Below are 20,850 nucleotides of genomic sequence, written 5' to 3'. Positions count from 1 at the left end.
GGCCTGCCTCTGTGTCACCCCGTGATTTCTTCACACCTGTCCGCTGTGGTGCAGTGGCACAGCCTGTCAAAGCAGACGGCGGCTTGCTGTGTTGGGCTTTGGTTGTGCGGGGTGTGCTTAAGGATGTCACCTTGTCTCGTACACTGTGACCCAGCACGTGTGTTCACGTGCAGCTGCAGGTTCATTTAGTGGAAGGGGGCTTGCTGTGCCCCAGAGTGGTGCACGCCTCTGATCCCAGCGCTGGCGAGACAGGTAGGGGCATCACTGTGAGCTGGAGGCCAGCCTGGAACTACAGAGTGAGTGCCAGGTCAGCCTCGCTAGAGTGAGCCCCTACCTCACTTTAAAAAAAAAGTGGTGAGGCTGGGAAGATGGCTTAGCGGTTAAGCGCTTGCCTGTGAAGCCTCAGGACCCCGGTTCGAGGCTCGTTTCCCCAGGACCCACGTTAGCCAGATGCACAAGGGGGCGCACGCGTCTGGAGTTTGTTTACAGTGGCTGGAGGCCCTGGCGCGCCCATTCTCTCTCAGTCTCTCTCTGCCTCTTTCTCTGTCTAACTCTTTCAAATAAATAAATAAATAAATAAATATAAAACAAAAAACATTTAAAAAAAAAAAAGTGGTGATTGGTCACTTGGTAGTTATTGCCACTTCGTTGTCCCTTTGGAGCCTATTAATTTACACCTCCATCAACAGAGATTTTGCGTTCTGGTCCTTGGGCACTGGGGAGCTTTCACGTTGGGGTCCAGTCTTGTTTTCATACAGGTTGAGTTGAAACTTCGTGTGTAGAAGACCAGAGGGCTGTGAATGAATCTCACCCGGGCAGCTGTGGTGCCACGTGCTCGCTCTGGGCCTAGTCCGCGGCCCTGTGCCCCAGGTGTGGCACTAACCGTGGTAGTGACAGCCATTCTCTGTAGCTCTCACAGCTCAGTCTTCATCCTCATGGCAGTTTTGTGGGTGAGGAAACTGACACACAGAGAAGTGGATGACCGTCTGACAGTGCAGCATTAGCCCCCATTATTGAAGTTAGCAACAGGCTCAGGAAGCGGTGGCCCTCTGCCAGCGTTACTTTGCTCTTTGTTCTGTCGGTGCTGGGTTCTAAGTAACAGTTTTGCAAGTGCTACCTTCATAAGCATGTGCCATCACGACCAGCTCTGCCCAAGATTTTTTAAAAAATTTTTTTGTTCATTTTTTTTTTATTAATTTATTTGAGAGTGATAGAGAGGAAGAGACCGAGAGAGATTGAGAATGGGTGCACCAGGGCTTCCAGCCTCTGCAAACGAACTCCAGACGCATGTGCCCCCTTGTGCATCTGGCTAACGTGGGTCCTGGGGAACCAAGCCTCGAACCAGGGTCCTTAGGCTTCACAGGCAAGCACTTAACCGCTAAGCCATCTCTCCAGCCCTGCTCATTTGTTTTTATGTGACCTTTTTTTGTATGTGTATATGCATGTTAATTACTATGTGTGTGGGTGCATATGTGTATGCTGGTTCATGTGTGTGTACATGTGGAGGTCAGCGATTGATTTTAATTGTGTGTGAGTGTACATACATACATACATACATATATTATTTATTTATTTGCAAGTACAGAGACAGACACAGAAAGGGCATGCCAGGGCCTTCATCCCCTACAAATGAACTCCAGATGCATTTGCCATTTTGTACATCTTGGCTTTATGTGGGTCCTGGGGAATTGAACCCGGAACCTTAGGTTTTGCAGGTAAGCACCTTCACTGCTGAGCCATCTCTGCAGCCCTTGAGTATCTTCTTTAATTGCACTCCACTTTATGACACAGGCCTCTCATTTGAACCCAGAGCTTACATGTTCAGCTAATGTAACTAGCCAGCTAGGCTTAGGGATCTTGTCTCTTCCTGTTGAGTACTGGTATACAGGCAGGTCACCATGCCTACCTGGTATTTACATGGGTGCTGGGGATCTGAATTCAGGTTCTCATGCTTGCATGGTTACTGATTGATAGTTTGAATAAATGGCCCCCAATATATTCAGAGTTTTATTAGTTTGTAGTTTGGATCTGCAGCCACCTGGCTGGAGAAGGTGTCACTGGGCAGATCTTAAGGTGTGGTGGTGGGCCAAAAATCCCAGTCTAGGGCATGGTGACACATGCCTTTAATCCCCGCACTCATCACCAAGAGTTCAAGGCTGCCTTGAGACTCATAATGAATTTCAGGTCAGCCTAGGGTAGACCTATCTTGGGGCAGGGGAAATCCATTCAACAAGTATACAAAGTGTGCCTAGCTGCAGTGCCTGAAGTGTGCTGTGTGGTTGTGGCTTTTGGGCTTGTGGGTTGTGGCTTCTCTCTCTGTGATTGGACTTGTGAAAGTAGGGCCAGCTTCTGCCAGTATGGAACTTCTCCTAGATCTGTAAGCTTCAATACCTGCATGACTGTGCCTGGTCTGGAATGGAAGTTCATCTCTGCAAATCTGAAGCTATCTGCTACAAAAATTGGTACTGGGAGTGGGGTGAGCCTGACCATGTGGAGTTTGGAACTTTTGTTTTCTGGACTATTCTGATGAGAATTTGATAATGCTAAGTGCAGAGAGGATTGAACTTGGAGGTTACGAGGTTTCTAAGGGGAAGGAAAGACTACAGAGGACTTTGGAACTGGGCTTCTGGCATAAGGCTAGCTGCCATTTGCTACCCAGGCCTAGAGAGTTTGATCAAGGTTAAATTTGTAATGGACTGATGTGCTTGGTTAAAGATTCTGGACTAAGAGATTTAAAGTTTTAATTTAGAAAACCTCAAGCAAGAGACTGGTGTTAGGTTACTGAAGCTGCTATTGTTGACACATTAGCAATGTTAAGGAAGATGGCCCACCTGCTTTACAGTAAAACAATGGAGAGATGTCGGGTGTAGTGGTGCATGCCATTAATCCCATCACCAGGGCCACCCTGAGACTACATAGAATTCCAGGTCAGCCACAAACACACTTTTATAGACACACACTCACACATGGAAATAATCCCATACACACACACACACACACACACACACACTCCCATGAGAGACATACCTATCAGAGACTCAAACATAGTTTGTGGTTAACAAATGGAACCTAGTGAATGCCACCCTCCGTATTTTGTAAACTGTAGGGTGCTGAGGATGTACCTCAGTTGGAAGAGTGTTTGCCTAGCATGCGCCGAGCACTGAGCGTCCACCCCCAGCACTGCATAAACGCAGCATGGTGGCGCAAGCCTATAATCCCAGCACTTGGGAGGCAGAAGGATCACAAATTCAAGGTCACTGTTGGCTACATAGTGAAGTCAAGACCAGCCTGGGCTACATGGGACCCTGTCTCAAAAAAACTTGGGCATCTGGGGAGATAGCTCGGGGGTTAAAGGTATTTGCCTGCAAAGCCTAATGACCTATGTCCTATTCCCCAGTACCCACATAAAGCCAAATGTAGAAAGTGGCACATGCAGTTGGAGTTCGTTTGCAGTGGCTGGAGACCCTGATGTGCCCGTTCTGTGTCCTATCTCTACTTTAAAATATCCCCTTTTATTCTTTCTCTCCAACATTTTCTTCCTGAACTGTCTTCCTGCATTCCATCAATGCACTTTCAGGATCCTTTAGAATGGCTCCCCTCTCTGAAAGTGACTCTCTTAACTGCCGTATTTCTACACCCCTGTTCAGTGAGAAGCAGTTAAAGACTGACCAGTCACCACCCTCTTTCATCTAACAGCAGTTAGTGTCTTCTTGAGAGAGAGGGAAGTCAGGTGGGCATGGTGACGCATGCCTTTAATCCCAGCACTCAGGAGGCAGAGGTAGAGGAGCGCTGAGAGTTTGAGGCCAGCCTGAGACTACACAGTGAATTCCAGGTCAGTCTGGGCTAAAGTGAGATGGCCCTACCTTGAAAAACCAAAACTACACGTAAATATACATACATACATACATACATACATACATACATACATATATCTATTTCTTTAATTGTGATGGAGGGCAGGAGAAATGGCTCTACGGTTAAGGCACTTACCTGCAAAGCCTAACAACCTGGATTTGACTGCCCAGTACCCACGTAAAGCCAGTTGCACAAAGTGGTGCATGCATCTGGAATTCCTTTGTAGTGGCAGGAGGCCCTGGCATGTCCATTCTTATTCTCTCTCTCTCCACTTGCAAATAAGTAATAAATTTGTTTAAATGTGATGGAAAATTAGTTTCTTCTCAAAGTCATTAAATAATCAGTAATTAGGATGAACCTAGGCTTGGCAGCACTTGTAATCTCTCTCTCTCTCTCTCTTTCTAGCTCTAATAAGTAAATAAATAATCTTTTTTTACAAAAAGGTATTTCAGAGGAGAGTTTATGTGTTTGAAATACTGCCATTGACAGAGTCCTTGGCTCTGGCCCCGCCCTATTTTGGCTCCCCTCAGCACACTTGCTACCCCCTGTTCTCCCCAGGGTCCCCCGCACAAGTCACTCAAAGGTCAACAGCAGGCTGTCTCGTGACTGCTCCTGGGCACGGGAAGCAAACAAGCTCCTGAGCACTCACTGGGTCTTCACGTACAGTGGTGCAGAGCCAGGTCAACAAGGATGGGTCCTGGCCAGATCCCACCTTCCGCTTGGCTTTGTAAACAAAGCTTTATTGGAACCGCCCCAGCCCGGCAGTCTGCGGCTGCTTTCATGCTTCAGTGGTAGAGCTGGACCACTGCGACCGAGAGCTGCGGTCTGCACAGCTGAAAATCTCTCTCTGGCCCTTCATGCAATGCGTGCTGACCTCTGGCCAACCTGCTGTACAGCATGAGGGTCTGAGCTTGGACCCCCAGCACCCACATAATGCCAGGCAGGCGTAGCAACCCACCTCTAATGCCAGTGCTCAGAAGGCAGAGAGAGGGCATCCCTGAGGCAAGTCTGCTAGCTGAACTGATGGGCTCTGGGTTCAAGTGAGAGATTGGGTCTCAATAAATAAGGTGGAGAGCAACTGAAGAAGACGTCCAATGTCAGCCTACGGCCCCCAAACATGGCACGCCCACACACCCCACTTATTAACAAGCATACACACCACACACAAAATAAAATAGTTCTAACAAGAGTCATGGTGGTGCCCATCTTTAATCCCAGCACTTGGGAGGGAGAAGTAGGAGGAGGATCATTGTGAGTTCAAAGTCAGCTTGGGACTAAAGAGTAAGTGCCAGGTCAGGCTGGGCTAGAGTGAGACCCTATCTCAAAAACGGAAAAAAAAATAATAATAGTAAAGAAAGAGCTCTAAGAACAAGTGCCCTGAGTTCACAGCCTGGCTCTGCAACAAAGTGGTCACGTGACCTCACAGAAGCCCCACAGACCTGGGTTTGAGGGCCTGCTTAGTATTACCCTGGCCTTGCCCCACCAGGCAGCACATGGCATACCTTGTCCTGGTCGGCCACAGAGAGAGCACTGTGCAGCGGCAGCACCACCCAGCGCTGGGTGTGGCTGGCATAGGCCTGGGCGGCGTCCAGTACGGCGCTGATCTCCGCCATGCCACTCAGGAAGACCAGGAGGTCTCCTCGCTCCTCAGGAGGGTACTTCTTGTCGATGGCCTCCAGCGCCCTCAGGAAAGGCCGGGGGTCCAGCTTCTCTGATTTGGATGCTGTGGGCTCCACTTCCTGAGGCTGGTACACGACCTGTAAGACAGCGCCAGGGGCCCTGTTATGCCAGCAGGACGACACAGTGGGGAACACAGGCTGGCACAAAAGACACACAGCAGACAGCGCACGCAGAGCAGGGAACTTTTGGAGCATGCAATAAAAAGACAAAGTGGGCTGGGGAGATGGCTCAGTGGTTAAGGAACACTTGCTTGCAAAGCCTGCTGACCAGGGCTGTTTCCCAGTACCCACATAAAGCCAGATGTACAAAGTGACACATGCATCTGCAGTTCATTTGCAGTGGCAGGAGGCTCTGACACACCCATACACAGTCTCTTTCTCTCTCTCTCTCTCTCTCTTTTTCTCAAGTAAATAAACAACTCCAAGTGGTAACAGGAAGGCCTCTGAGTGCTGGCAATGCTTGAATTTTGAAAATATGGGTGCTGGCTACAAAGATGTATTCAACTTATGAAAATTAATTGTATAGCACACTCTTCTGCATGATAACTTCAATGAGACCAAAAAAAAAAAAAAATTCAAATGGTAGAAAGCCATTGAAAATACTTCTTGGGACACATCCTGCTTTTTACTTCATGACTGCTTAGGAGACAGATTCAAAGGCATGTAGAGGGTGAGGGAGATGGCTCAGTGGTTAAAAGTGTCTGCTTGCAAACCATGCCAGCTCAGGTTTGATTCTCCAGTACCCACATAAAGCCATGTGCATGCATGACCTTGTGTATCTGGCTTATGTGGGTCTGAGGAGTTGAACTTGGGTCCTCAGGCTTTGCAGGCAAATGCCATAACTGCTAAGTCATCTCTTTAGCTATTTTTTTCAAGTTAAGATGGCCCGGCGGTTACAAGCACTTGCTTGCAAAGGCATGTAAAGCTGGAAACTACCAAGGTCAAGGAAGTCCTCCCGGAAGCTGTGCCACAGACAGAGACAAGTCCCACTGATTTTTCGGTTGTAGGTGTTCTGAAGGAGGCAGAGGTAGGAGGATCGCTATGAGTCCGAGGCCAGCCTGAGACTACAGAGTGCATTCCAGGTCAGCGAGGGCTAGAGCGAGACCCTACCTCAAAAATCCTCCCCATCCTCAAAAAATCTATAGCTCCCACCATACAACATCCAGCCCGAAAGTTCAAGGTTGCTGACTATGAGAACCCAGCGCTGCAAGGTGGCCGAGCCACAAGAAGGGAGGTGCTGAGCCTCGGGATGACCATACAGCACAGAGCTGCCTCCCAGCCCAGAATGGCCAGACGTCACAGGACAGAAACCCTTTGTTAGACCTTTAATTCCTGCGTGTCTCTGCACTGGGATGCAGTGCTAACTGGACCCAAGACTCAGCACGTAGCGTGGTGCAGACGTGCAGAGAACAGCAGCTTCCACAAGAAACGGCCGAAGTGGAGAGCAGGGCTGGAGAGACAGCTTAGCGGTTAAATGCTTTCCTGTGAAGCCTAAGGACCCCAGTTTGAGGCTCAATTCTCCAGGACTCACATTAGCCAGATGCACAAGGGGGTGCACGCACTTGGAGTTGTTTGCAGTGACCAGAGGTCCTGGCGCACCCATTCTCTCTCTGCCTCTTTCTCTCTGTTCCTCTCAAATAAATAAATAAATATGAACAAAAAATTTTTGTTTTAATCACAAACAATTGTACTGAAATGAAAAGGCAACAATTACTAAAAGACACCACAGAGAACAGATGGCAGCTCTCAGTTAAGCGGCAAGGGATGCAACACAAAACTCCCACAAGCACTGGGACTTCCACGCCTTTAATCCCAGCACTGGGGAGGCAGAGGGAGGAGGATTACCGTGAGCTCGAGGCCAGCCTGAGACTACACAGTGGATTGCAGGTCAGCCTGCGCTACACTGAGACTCTACCTGAAAACATCAAAATCAAAACAAAACAAAACAAAAATCCTACAACGACCCACATCAAAACCTAAAAATACCTTAAAACGAAGAATTATGCAGAAGGCTAGCACACAACCTTCAGAAAGAGGATCTCCTACAACAAAAAAAATGAAGTGAATCTCCAAATGGCCAACACATGCATGAGAAGGCCACCACAGAGAAGCGCCGAGGAGGCTGGACTCGGAGCACTCATGAGGCTCCAGCAGGACTGCTGGAAGGGAGGGAGGAAGGGAAGAGCGGAGGGAAGGTAGTTGGGGAGGAAGGAAGAAGGGAGGGAGGGAGGGAGGAAGGGAAGGTGGGTGGCTAGGCAGAGTGTCAACGTATTCAATAAGACACTTGCCTAAAAATCCTAATGACCTGGGTAACCCAGGTTCAATTTCCCAGTACCCACAAGAACTTGGATGTATGGGGTGGAAAGTGCATCTGGAATTCTTTTGTAGCAGCTGGAATCCCTGGCATGCCCATACTCATTCTATGTCTCTGCTTAACACATAAACAAAATTTTTAAAAAGACTCAAGCTAGAGAGATGGCTTAACAGATCCAAAGGATATCTGCCTCTTTCTATCTTAAATCAATAAATTTTTAAAATTCAAACAAACAAAAAAAACCCAACAAGTTGTACTGGAGAGATTGCTAAGCAGTTAAGGTGCTTATCTCCAAGCCCAAGGATCAGAGTTCAATCCCCCTGTATCCCTACAAAAGCAGATGCACTGGATGACACATGAATCTGGAGTTCATTTGCAGTGGACGGAGGCCCTGATGCGGCCATTCTGCATGTCAGCACACATCTTTAATCCCTGCTTTCAGAGACAGACGTAGGAGGATCTCTGTGAGGTCAAGGCAAGCATGTAAGTACACAGTGAATTCCAAGTGAGCCTGGGCTAGAGTGAGACCCTACCAAAACAAAACAAACAAACAAAACAAATAACCTAACAACAACAACAAAAATAGGGAGACCTAAATATTTGCCCGGTGTGGTGGTGCGGAGATGGTGGAAGACTGATGAAGAACTCAGGGCCACCTTCAGCTACATCAGGAGCTCCCAAGCTCATCGGGGCTTATGAGAACCTGTCTCAAAAAACAAAACAAAACAAAACAAAATCACACAAATATCTACTTTGCATGTGGTTTAGGAATAACACTAACACATTAGCAATGCAGGACAGTTTCAAGAGGAACCACAGAAGCAATAGTTTAAGGGCTGGGGAGGAGGCTCCGAGGGTAAGTGTGCTTGGTAGAAGAGGTTTCCCAACAAGGTTCAATTTTCCAGATGCTCACAGAAAGCCAGACAGACATGCGTTTCCAGCAGACAGAGAACCTGGTTTGTGAACACACACACAGACAGAGAGAGAGATTTAAAAAATATATATATATATTTTGACCACCTCAGCACATGTAGACAATAAACCATGAACACAGTCACTGCCATAATCTACATTTTGCCTCCATGTAATTCTTTCTTCTTTACAACTAGTCACTTGTATTTTGAAGTTTTCTTCCTTCCTTCCCTCCTTCCTTCTTTCCTTCCCTCCTTCCTTCCTTCCTTTCTTCTTTCCTGGTTCTTGTCATGAGGAAGAGACAGGAGAACCAACTGTTTCAGGTCTGATTTCCCTGGAAGCAAGGAGCCTGCCCCAGTGGTGCATGGGCTGGACAGACAGGCGCTCTGGCATTGGGTACTGGGCATTCAGATGCAGGCTGGCTCCAAGGGCAGGGCCAAGCATGGCCCCTGCACTGGGGTTCTGCAAACGACCTTCTACTGATTTCAGCACCAAGGACAGCGGCAGGCTCCTGGGAGGGCCACTTCATGACCTCTGGCCAAGTGGACATGAGGGAGGTGCCCGCAAGAGTGCCTTTCAGGCTGTGGTGGGGACACTTCTCTGGTTTTAGCATCACTGCTCTAATAACAATAAATATAATGCCACACTTCCGTCATTTTTCCTGGTTTTCACCACTTGGATGCAGGTTTTCTCCCCCCTGTCCACACCTGAGGTTCTCAGCAAGCCTAAGTGGTCCCTGGGAAACTCCAGATCCAAAGTGGCTCTGGTGCATCCATTCCTCCATTTCTCCCTCTCTCTCTCTCTCCCTCTCCCTCTCTCTCATATATATATATATATATATATATATATATATATATATATATATATATATATATATATATATATATATGTGTGTGTGTGTGTGTGTGTGTGTATGTATATATATGTATGTATACACACACACACATACAGAGAGGGAAAGGGAGGCATATATATTTGTATGCCTCCCTTCTGTGCTTGCACATAAATAATTTTTAACAATGCAACTGGAATGGCAGGGACCACTAGGGTGTCTCAAACACACCCAAGTCCTGGGAAGAAATGACATGTAGTGTTCAGCTCTAAGAGAGACATCTTGATCACACTCTCCAAGGTTCAGGGTACACAGTGGAGGAGGTGGCTGAAAGAGTCCGAAGAAGCAAGGAGTGCGTACCATACAGTCTACACTGTCTCCAGGACACAAGGTGGCCCTGATATTCATGACCACATAGTGGGAGGAAAAACAATGATATCAAAATGGAAGAAAGACTAGTTGGAAAGAAGAGATTCAGTGGAAGGGATGAGAGGGAGAAAAGGGAGGGAATATTTGGTTCTTTTCATTTTGTTTATTAAATTATTTTTATTTTATTTACTTATTTGGGGGAGAGACAGAAAGAGGCAGAGGGAGGGAGAGGAAGGAGAGAGAATGGGCATGCCAGGGCCTCCAGACACTGCAAACTCCCGACACATGCGCCCCTTTGTGCATCTGGCTTACATGGGTACTGGGGAATAAAACCTGCATCTATTGGTTTTACAGGCAAGCACCTTAACCGCTAAGCCATCTCTCCACCTCACCCCCCACCTTTTTTTTTTTTTTTTTTTTTGGTTTTGTGGTAAGGTCTCACTCTAGTCCAGGCTGATCTATAATTCACTATGTATTCTCAGGCTGGCCTCAAACTCCCAATGATCCTCCCACCTCTGCCTCCCAAGTACTGGGATTAAAGGCTGCACCACCACACCTGGCTTTTATTTTTTTTTTTAAGAAAGAGAGAAAAAGGGGGGGGGGCGCACACAGGAACCTCTTGCTGCTGCAAACTCCAAATGCACATGCCATTTTGTGCACCTGGCTTTATGTGCGTACTGGGGAATTGAACCTCAGTCCTTTATGTGGGTCCTGGGGAATTGAACATAGGTATTTCTGGTGGCTAGATTTAGGTGTCCCCCATAAACTTATGTGTTCCGAATGCTAGGTTCCCAGCCGATTTGGGAACTAACAGCTCCTGGAGGAAGTGTATTGTTGGGGACGGGCTTATGGGTGCTACAGCCAGCTTCCCCATGCCAGTGTTTGGCACACTCTGCTGTTGCTGTTCCCTTGCCGTCATGGAACTCGAGTCTGTAAACCGAAATAAACCCTTTTCCCAAAAGCTGCTCTTGGTTGGGCTATTTCTACCAGCATTGCAAACCTGACTGCCACAGTACTTTCTGTGGGTACTGGGGAACTGAACCTAGGCTGGCAGAGTTTGCAGGCAAGCACCTTAATTGTGTTTAATTACTATTTTGTTTATTTATGATGGGAGGAACGGGGGTGTCAAGGCCTCTAGCCACTACAAATGAACTCCAGATGCTTGTGCCACCTTGAGAATCTGGCTTTACATGGGTACTGGTGATTGAAACCCTGGTCCTTAGGAATTGCAGGCAACAGCCTTAACTGCTGAGCCAACCCTCCAACCCACACATCTTTCTTTTTTTATTTATTATTTTTTGGTTTTTCGAGGTAGGGTCTCTGCTCCAGGCTGACCTGTAATTAGCTCTAGTCTCAGGGTGGCGTTGAACTCATGGCAATCCTCCTACCTTTGCCTGCCAAATGCTGGGATTAAAGGCATGGGCCACCATGCCCGGCTCTTTATTTTTTATAACAACTTCCATGACTATAAACAGTGTCCCATGGTAATGCCCTCCCTCCCCTGACTTTCCCCTTTGAAACTCTATTCCCTATCATATACCCTCCCTTTCTCAATCAGTCTCTTTTATCTTCATGCTATGATCATTTCCTCCTATTATGATGGTCTTGTGTAGGTAGTGCCCTGCACTGTGAGGTCATGGATATCCAGGCCATTTTGTGTCTAGGGAGGAGCACGTTTTAAGGAGTCCTACCCTTCCTTTGGCTCTTACATTCTTTCCACCACCTCTTCTGCAATGGGCCCTGAGCCTTGGAAGGTGTGATAGAGATGCCAAGCGGGTGCTTTATGGGAGCCAGTCTAAACAAGACCTCCAAAAAGTAGGCTGGAGGTGTGGAGGGGAGCTCTGCTGTAGCGCGAGACGAAGTGATGGGGAGGGCTGCTTTGAGGAGCTGCTCTGGCTAGAGTCCTGAAGGCACCAAGCGTGGATCTCTGGGGGAAGAGTGCTCTTGCCAGAGGGGCGTCCTGTGTAAAGGCCCTGAGGCAGGCACGTGCCTGGTGTGCTGGGGAACAGCTGGGCCGAGAGTAGATGGAGATGAGGTCAAGAGGCCGGAGAAGCAGGACCAGGAGGTTCTGAGCAGGGCTGGGCCAGGCATTGATATGGAGCATAGAGGGAGTGTGTATCCAGGGGGAAGAGGCAAGTGGAAGGGCTGTGGCCAAGGCTGAAGGCGTGCCAGATGCAAATTCAATTTGCATTTCATTAAAAGAATATATTGGGCTGGAGGGGTGGCTTTTTGGTCAAGGTGTTTGCCTGCAAAGCCAAAGGACCCAGTTTTAATTCCCCAGGACCAATGTTAGCTAGATGCACAAAGGTATGCAAGTGTCTGGAGTTTGTTTGCAGTGGCTGGAAGCCCTGGCATGCCCATTCTGTCTGTCTGTCAAATAAACAAATAAAAATAAAATTCTAAATAAAAGAATTTATTTACTTATTTGAGAGAGAGAATGGGGGAGGCATATGGAGAATGGGTGCACCAGAGCCTCTAGCCACTGCAAACAAACTCCGGTGCATGTGCCACCTTGTGCATCTGGCTTACCTGGGTCCTGGGGAATCAAACCTGGCTCTGTAGACTTTGCAGGGCAAGCACCTTAACCAATAAGCCATCTCTCCAACCCTGTATTTAATTTTTTTGTTGATTTTTTTTAATAAAACCTTCCATGATTGTAAACAATATCCCATGATAATGCCCTCCCTCTCCCCCACTTTCCCCTTTGAAACTCCACTCTCCATATCTCCTCCCCCCTTGATCACGCTCTCTTTTATTTTGATGTCATCTTTTCCTCCTCTTATGAGGGTCTTGTGTAGGTAGTGTCAGGCACTGTGAGGTCATGGATATCCAGGCCATTTTGTGTCTGGAGGAGTACCTTGTAAGGAGTCCTACCCTTCCTTTGGCTCTTACATTCTTTCCGCCATCTCTTCCTCATTAGACCCTGAGCCTTGGAAGGTGTGATAGAGATATTGCAGTGCTGAGCACTCCTGTCAGTTCTTTCCAGCAACATGATGCCTTCTGAGTCATCCCAAGGTCACTGCCATCTGAAAAGAGAAGATGCTCTACCAAAAGTGAAAGTAGCATTAATATAAGGGTGTGAACATTAAGAGAAGTGCTTACTGGGCAGTTTGATAAGTATATACATTTATCCAGAGAGCAGCAGACGTTACACCCCTAGGGCTCATGACTATCCCTGTTTTAGGTTTTCAGTATCAGGGAGGTATTTCCTCCCATAGAGCGGGCCTCCAGTCAAATTAGAGGGCAGTTCGTTTCCACCATGATGGATGTGCCAATAACTATTGTACCCATCGGCTCATTTGGCCTGGCTGGCAAAATATAAGGCTTGCAGTGTCCACTGTTGAGTATCTTCACTGGTGATTTCTCTCCCATTGAACTGCATGCAGAGTGGCTTCTTCTAGCTTTCTGTCAGCTGGTCTACATGGAGGAGAGTTCTCAGCTCAGTTCCAGCAGGATTTCTCAGTGGCCTTGCAGCCCAAGCATGTGGAGTCTTCAGCAATAGGGTCTTACCATCTATTCCTGGTGGGAATTTGTTGGACTGTATTAGATCTGCCACCTGGTCTTCTAGTTTAGATATTCTGTCCTCTCCTTCATCCATTCTACTGGTGAGATTTACACCAGAGTTTTTTATTTCATTAACTGTATTCTTTATTGTTAGTAATTCTGACTGGTTTTTCGTTATTATTTCTATTTCCTTATTTATATCTAGTATTGACCTCTTTATTTCATTAAATTGGTGTCCTGTGTCTTTGATTCCTTTACTTTCTTCTTTCATTCCTTTGATTTCCTCTTTGACTTCTTTGAGCATATTTATAATCATTCTTTTGAAATCTTTCTCAGGCATTTCCTCTAACTCATTCTCACTGGAGGTCATTTCTGATACATTAATATTTTCTGGTGGACTTATATCGTCTTGATTTTTGGTGTTTCTTGTGTTATAATGTACATATTTTTGCATCTTGGATTAATGCTTGGATTTTCTACTTAGCTGAAGTATTATTAGATTATCAATCTATCTGATATTTTATATCTTCAGAGTAGGAGCTTAAGGTGCTAGACTTAAGACTTTCAGAGTATCTACAAAAGTGACCCTAGATGTTAGGTTTGCCTGCTATGAGAGAATTCAAGCAGGCTGAGTGGAATGAAATACAGGCAGATTCTAAAAGTTAATTAAATAATGTATACATTCAATGAAAAACAGCACAGAGTATTTATGCAAGAGTAGATATTATGACAACTAGATCCTCTAACAAAGTCACAGTCCCTTAGAGTGTGTGTTGCCCCACACCCTCAATCCTGTCAACAAGAAGGTTAAGATTTCTGGTCTGTTGAGGTTTCCAACTTAGCTTGTGACCCTTCCCTAATTAACAACAGAAGAGGAAAGAAAGACACTATAAATCAGGAAGCAATAAATAAGAAGCTCAAAGCATTTTTAAGTATATTTAAGAATGGCAAACGTGATCATCCATCAGATTTAACATATAATTTATCCTGATATGGAAGGAGCAATTAACACTTCTGATTCAAGCTTCCAATACCAGGGGTATTTGGCAGATACTGACCTGGTGTAATCCCAGTTACCTTTTGGGATGATTTTGGTCTCAGTTATTTTGTGCCCCTGCTTGGGTCCCTCTTTGGTGCACTGTGGGTCTAAGTTGGCTGGCTACCTCCTTGGATCACTGCTCTGGTCACCGGTGCTGGGTGCTGTGATCTCCCTTCCCCTGGTCTCTGGTGCTTGCTAGGACTTATGCTGGTGGTGGTTGAGGGGAGGCTGTGGATGGTGGCCCTAGTTCTCCCGCTGGTCCATGTGATCCTGTACCCCGTGATCTGCTCCTCCGTTGTTGCCGTCCTCCCTTCACGTTTATTCAGTTTGCGAAGAGCTCCCGTGTGAGTGGGAAATCCCCTCACCTGGCTGTTCCTGCGGCTCAAGCCATCCTTGCAGCTGTGGCCCTGCGGACCTGGAGCCGCTTCTGGCTGCCTGTGTGAGCTCTGTGTGCTCTGATCTCTCCTACTTCTCTGCTGCCCTTGGTAATTTCTTACACACCTCACTTTCTAGTAGAAGAGTGTGTTTTGCTAGGTTTTTTTTTTTTTTTTTTTGCTTTTTCTCACCTAGGCTGCTTTGGCGTGTTTCCTACGCCATCATCTTATCTGGAAGTCTAATATTTTTTAAATAATCTTTTTTTATTTATTTGAGGGAGAGAGACAGTGAGTAAGGGCACGTCATAGCCATTGCCACTATGAATGAACTCCAGATACATGCAGCACATTGTGCACGTGGCTGTACATGGGTACTAGGGAATGGAGCCCAGGCCAGCAGGCTTTGCAAGCAGGTGCCTTTAACCCCTAAGCCATCTCCTCAGCCATGTATCCCAGATCCTCTTGTAAGTGGAGTGTCTGTAGCTAGAAAGCGTTGGCCCGGCCAGCAGTCGCCACTGTGGCCCAGCCTGCATCAGTGCATCCTCGTGGTCTGTCTTACCTTACAGAGACAAAGTCTGAGTGACTGCACCTTACTGCCTGAGCCACACAGTGACCCAGGTGGATGTCCCCACTACCAGGAGTTCCCGGCTGTGGTCCCAGAGAACCCAGAGGGACGAGAAACGACCAGATTCCTCATGTGCTATGGCTCCCCGACCTCCGCTGATGTAGGAACTGGCCGTCCTGCCCCATTCACTTCCCTTGGAAGCTGTGGGATGCTGGGCGCGGCTGCACTCGGCCAGCCACGGGCTTGGTCGCAGCGGGGCGGCCGCCAGCAGACCCAGAACTAGCAGTGCGGAGTGCGGTGCTCGTTCCTGTCCTCCCCGTGCTGGGAGCTCCAGCCAGCCTGGGCGCGAGTAGCCCTGCCCCAGAGCAGAAAGCGTGGAGGTGGGGGAGGGCGCGGCGTGGGCTCCGGCAGCACAGCCAGAGGAGGCCTTGCCAGCTGCGATTACAGCGCTGCCTCCTCCGCGGTTCTCGTGGCGGCTTTTCAGCGCCAGCGCGTGTAGTCTGCGGGGTCCTCGCGGTGTCGTTGCCCAGCCCCCAAGCCAGCCGCCCATGCCAGCCGTGCACAGCAGACACCACACAGTGGTTACGGTCCACATTTGTCCCCAGAGGTCAGCATGCCCTAGTACACTCTTTCCCCCATGTTATTTATGAGTGCCTCCTTGTGTCCGTGGTTTTCATTTGTTTTTCATGCTTTAGACCCAGCCTTGCTCCACAGCGCAGTCTGTCCTCTGTCCTCCATCCTCCTGCCTCGGCCTCCAAGCCCGGTACCAACCTGGCCACTTCCCATTTCAAGACACAACGCTGCCCTCCCTGCTCCTCCACTGCTCCTGTCCCTGACTGAGACCCCCAGGACTCTGCTTATTCCCTGTGTTTGTCACTCCAGATCCACTGTTGCTTGAGTGGGGGGCTGGGAGAGGGACTGTCTTGGTCATTGTGTCTCCCAGTACCCACAAGAGTGCCTGGCAGAGGAGGCTGTGGGATTTGTGGTAGGTGGGCAGACTGGGGGTTCCACTGGGAGGCAAGTGGATGGGTAGGCAGTGGGGATGGACAGGTGGGGGACGGACAGATAGGAACCTTGGATGGACAGGCGCATGGATGAATGCTGAATAGTTAGGTAAGCAGGAGCCTAGCCAAGTGGGGACTCTGGGTGGCATCTGACTCCGACTCCTGCCCTTGTCTCCTCCAGTCCCTCCTGCTCTTCTGCCGGTCCCTCGACACCAGTGGTGACTGTTCCCGCCTCGTGGCTGACGGCTGGCTGGAGCTGCAGCTGGCAGACAGTGAGTGCGCAATCAGGCTCCTGGCAGCATCCCTGCGACTCCGTGCCCACTGGGAAAATGCCCTGAACCGGCAGCTGGCCCACCAGGCCCAGCGACAGAGGCTGGCGGAAGAGGAAGAGGAGGATTCCCCACCAGTCAGCCGTCAGGAAGTGGCCACCTTGAGCAGGGAGCTGCTACAGTTCATTGCAACCAAGGTGCCGTGTGGCCAGGGAGGGCTCCACCACAGGGCTTCCGGTTCACTCATTTGGGGGCACAATTGGTGTTTTTCAAGCCAGAGAGGTTAAGTGATTTGCCTGAGGTCACAGCTAAGAGAGGCTAGAGAGGCTGGGAACATGGCTAATGGTTAAAGGCACTTGCTTGCCACGCCTCATGGCGTGGGTTTGATTCCCCAGTACCAATGTAAGGTCAAACGTACAAAGTGGCGCACACTTCTGAAGTTCATTTGCAGCAGCATGAGGCACTGGTACACCCATTCTCTCTCTCCCCCCTTGAAAATAAATACATTAATTTTAGAAAAGAACAGATAGAGCCAGGATTTGACCCAGAAGCCTCACTCGAGTCCACGCTGCTAGCCACTGCCCTGTGCCCCTTGTACCGCTCAGTGGGCAGGTCTGTTCCGCCCCTCCTGCATCCCCGCTGATAACTGGAGATCAGCAGACTGAGAGGGTAGCAGAGGAGACTCGTGAGGACAGACAGGGAAGACCTGGGCAGAGGAGACTCAAAATCATGCCCAGCACTTGTGGGGAGCAGATGCTGGGCTGGGTGCAGTGCAGTCCTGGCTGACTTCCTTGCCCGAGAAGAGTTGTGGGAGCCCAGGGAGTCAGAGAAAGGGGAGCATGGTTCACAGGCTGTGAGAGGGTGGGGTGGCCAGACTTGGGGTCTGCCTTTTGCTCCACCAGTGATGGAGCAGCAGGAAGACTAAAGAGGGCAGTTGACGTTGGGTCATTAGGGCCTGGAGGGATGGCTTAGTGGTTATGGTGCTTGCCTGGGAAGCCAAAGGAGGGTTCCATTCCCTAGGACCCACTTGAGCCAGATGCACAAGGTGGTCATGTGTCTGGAGTTCATTTGCAGCAAGCATCTGGAGGTCCTGGCATGCCCATTCTCTCCGTCTGTCCCTCCCTCCCTCCCTCTGTGTGTGTGTGTGTGTCTCAAATAGATAAAAGAAAAAAGAACAAAAAACGAAGTTGGGGCATCAGGCCAGCTGCTGCTAAGCGTCTACAGCAACAGTGTGAGAGGCTTGGACTGGGAAGTCCACTCACAGCCCTCTGTGTGGCTTGTCCTGAATCTCTGTCTCCTGTCTTCCCTTCCTTAGGTTCCGTACAGCCTCCGACAGCTCACAGGGTTGGAAGCCCAGAACCTGTATGTGGGACCCCAGACCATCATGACGTCCCCTAGTCTCCCTAGAATCTTTGGAAATGTTAACCTCTCACCTCACCAAGGGAGGCTATGCCATCACTGACTTCCTCACCCCCAAGGGTGGCACCCCAAGCAAGGACGGTGAGGGACCATGGGGTGCACGTGCCCAGAGTGATGTCTGCCGTCCACCATGTACCCTTGTTGCTCCCTTGTATGGGGACTAATGGCCTCAGTCTCCTGACCCAGGCCTTGTCACCGTGACCCTGTGTGCAGGCGGAAGCTGAGGGCCACCTCTCTGTCTCACCTCTTCCCCAGCCCTCACCACCCACAGTGACCCACGTGGCCTCTTGAGAGTCTCAAGTGTAGTCCAGCTGCGCGACTTTGCATTGCTGTGATGCAGAACCTGACAGAAGCCGCTTACAAGAGGAGAGGTGCATTTTGGTCATGGTTTCAGGGACTTCTGTCATCCCGGAGGGAAGGCGTGGCAGGCCAGCTCCCGTCACAGCCACCGCTCAGTGGGACGGAGGCCGCCGCATCGTGGCAGGCCAGAAAGGAAAAGTGGGGCAGGACCCGGCTGGGTATAACCTTCAGAGGCCTGCATGGGTAACTTTCACCAGCTGGCTTCCACCTCTTTAAAAATGATCTGAGTGTGGCCTCACTCCGATTTCCAGGACACAGAATAAAATAAATGCCACAGTCCAATAAGTCACTTGTTCCTGTTTGGAGCAGTCAGGTTCGAATTGCTGGCAGAAATCACCTGACCAAGAGCAGCTAGTGGGAAAAGGGTTTATTTTGGCTTACAGACTCAAAGGGAAGCTCCATGATGGCAGGGGAAATGATGGCATGAGCAGAGGGTGGACATCACCCCCTGGCCAACATAAGGTGGACAACAGCAACGGGAGAGTGTGCCAAACACTGGCCAGGGGACACTGGCTGTGATTCCCATAAGCCCACCCCCAACAATGCACTGCCTCTGGGAGGCCTTAATTCCCAATTCTCCATCAGCTGAGAACTTAGCATTCAGAATGTCTCAGTTTATGGGGACACCTGAATCAAACTACCAAATTATGCCCCTGGCCTCCATAAACTGGTAAGCTTACATGTTCACACTGCAAAGAATGGTATTGGGCATAGCAAAGAAATATTCAGCTAATACAAGATTTAAATAGGGAAAACAAACTCTGTAGCTTCAAGTCCAACAACTAGTCAGTGACAAATCTCCAAGGCCGATAATTTTAACCAGCAACAAGTCTCTGGAGTTCCAATTCCGCCCCTCCAGCTAGGCTACTCACAGTCCTGGAAAACTTCATCTGGGGCCAGCAGCTTTCCTTAGCAGCCATCTTGTGTTCCCGCCATCTCCACTGGGTCTCCACTGCAACCCACGGTTCATCCATTGGGTCTCCATGCAGGCATCCCGCAAACCTGCTTCACACTGCCCATGGCTGTTTCCAAAACTTAAGGCCCTGCTGCAAATTCAATGACCCTCTCTTTCCTGCATTTCTGATACTCCACAATACCAGGTACAGTGCCAATTTGTTAATTCAGAGGAGGAATAAAGCAGACTTGGAAGAACAGGACACTTCTTGAGGCCCCTTTAAAGAGTTCCACAAAAATCTCCCATTAATGCTGGTGACAGCATTTACAGGGTTTCTATAGCCCACATCTCTAAGCTCTTCTAAATTTCTCCCATAAGCCATGTCCACAGACCCAAGGACCACATGATCAGCTTGTCTTAGCAACCGCCATTCCTCGTGTCACTTTCTGAGTTTGTTACCTTTGCATCACTGACCACAACACCTGACAGGAACAAAGGGGGGAGGGGGCTCATTTATTTTGGTTCCGTTTCAGAAGGTTACGTTCAGTCCATCAGTGCAGGGCGGGCTTGGTGCAGCAGCTCAGTTCGTGGCAGTGGGAGTGTGTGGCGGAGACAGTTCACGTCAGGGGTCAGGAAGCAGAGCAGGGCAGGAACCAGGGCCAAGTGTAACTTTCAAAGGCTTCCCTAGTAAGTTGCTTTCTCCAGAGGAGCCCCTCTTTCTCAAGGTTCCACAGCCTTCAGACATAGCACCACCAGCTAGGAAAGAACCTTGTAAACATGCCTGTGGGGAGGATTCAAGCCAGAGCATCTGTCCACTGCAGCCCCCAACGAGGTGCTGCCCCTCCCAAGGCACCCCCAGTGAGGAAAGGCGTTCCCCACAGTGGCTCCATTTGCCAGTTACCACTCCTGCATCATGGACGGCTCTCCAAGCAAGCCTTGGGGTGGCCAGGTTGGTGTGCACATCTGCATCTGTAAGCCCATCACTTGGGAAATAGGCAGGGGTATCACAAGTTCCAGGGCAACCTGGGCTACATAAAGGACGAACCAGATGTAACAAGTTTTTAAACTTTTTTTAGGAGGGGGAACAGGGTTTAAGGTAGGGTCTTGTTCTAGCCCAGGCTGACCTGCTATTCATTATGTAGTCTCTGGCTGGCCATCAAACTCAAGAGGTATCATACCTCAGCCTCCCAAGTACTGGGATGAAAGGTGTGTGCCACCACACCTGGCCTAAAAACTTTGATATATATATAATTTATTCACTTATTTTCAAGGAGAGAGAATGGGCATGTCAGGGCCTCCGCCTCCTGCAAGCAAACTCCATACAACACTTTGTGCATCTGGCTTTACATGGGTTCTGGGGAATTGAGCTCTGGTCATTAGGTTTTGCATGCAAACACCTTAATCGCTGAGCCATCTGTCTGGTCCCTTAAAAACTTTTTTTTTTCACTTGAAGCACATTT

At 48.9% G+C, this 20,850-nt stretch overlaps 1 protein-coding gene across 1 annotated transcript in view; it reads right to left on the bottom strand.

Annotated features, from left to right (window-relative positions):
* Window positions 1-20,850, bottom strand: part of LOC123454799 (probable ATP-dependent RNA helicase DHX34) — a 46,061-nt gene that overhangs the window by 7,302 nt on the left and 17,909 nt on the right. The window contains exon 4 of the mRNA XM_045134206.1: window positions 5,358-5,612. Coding sequence (XP_044990141.1) covers window positions 5,358-5,612 — 255 coding nt within the window. The remainder of the gene's footprint in view (window positions 1-5,357; window positions 5,613-20,850) is intronic.

The sequence above is a fragment of the Jaculus jaculus genome, chromosome 14 (assembly GCF_020740685.1).
Source record: "Jaculus jaculus isolate mJacJac1 chromosome 14, mJacJac1.mat.Y.cur, whole genome shotgun sequence".
Taxonomy (NCBI): Eukaryota; Metazoa; Chordata; class Mammalia; order Rodentia; family Dipodidae; genus Jaculus; species Jaculus jaculus.
The sequence above is the reverse complement of the archived record's forward strand: the minus strand, read 5'-3'. Positions and strand labels throughout refer to the sequence as shown.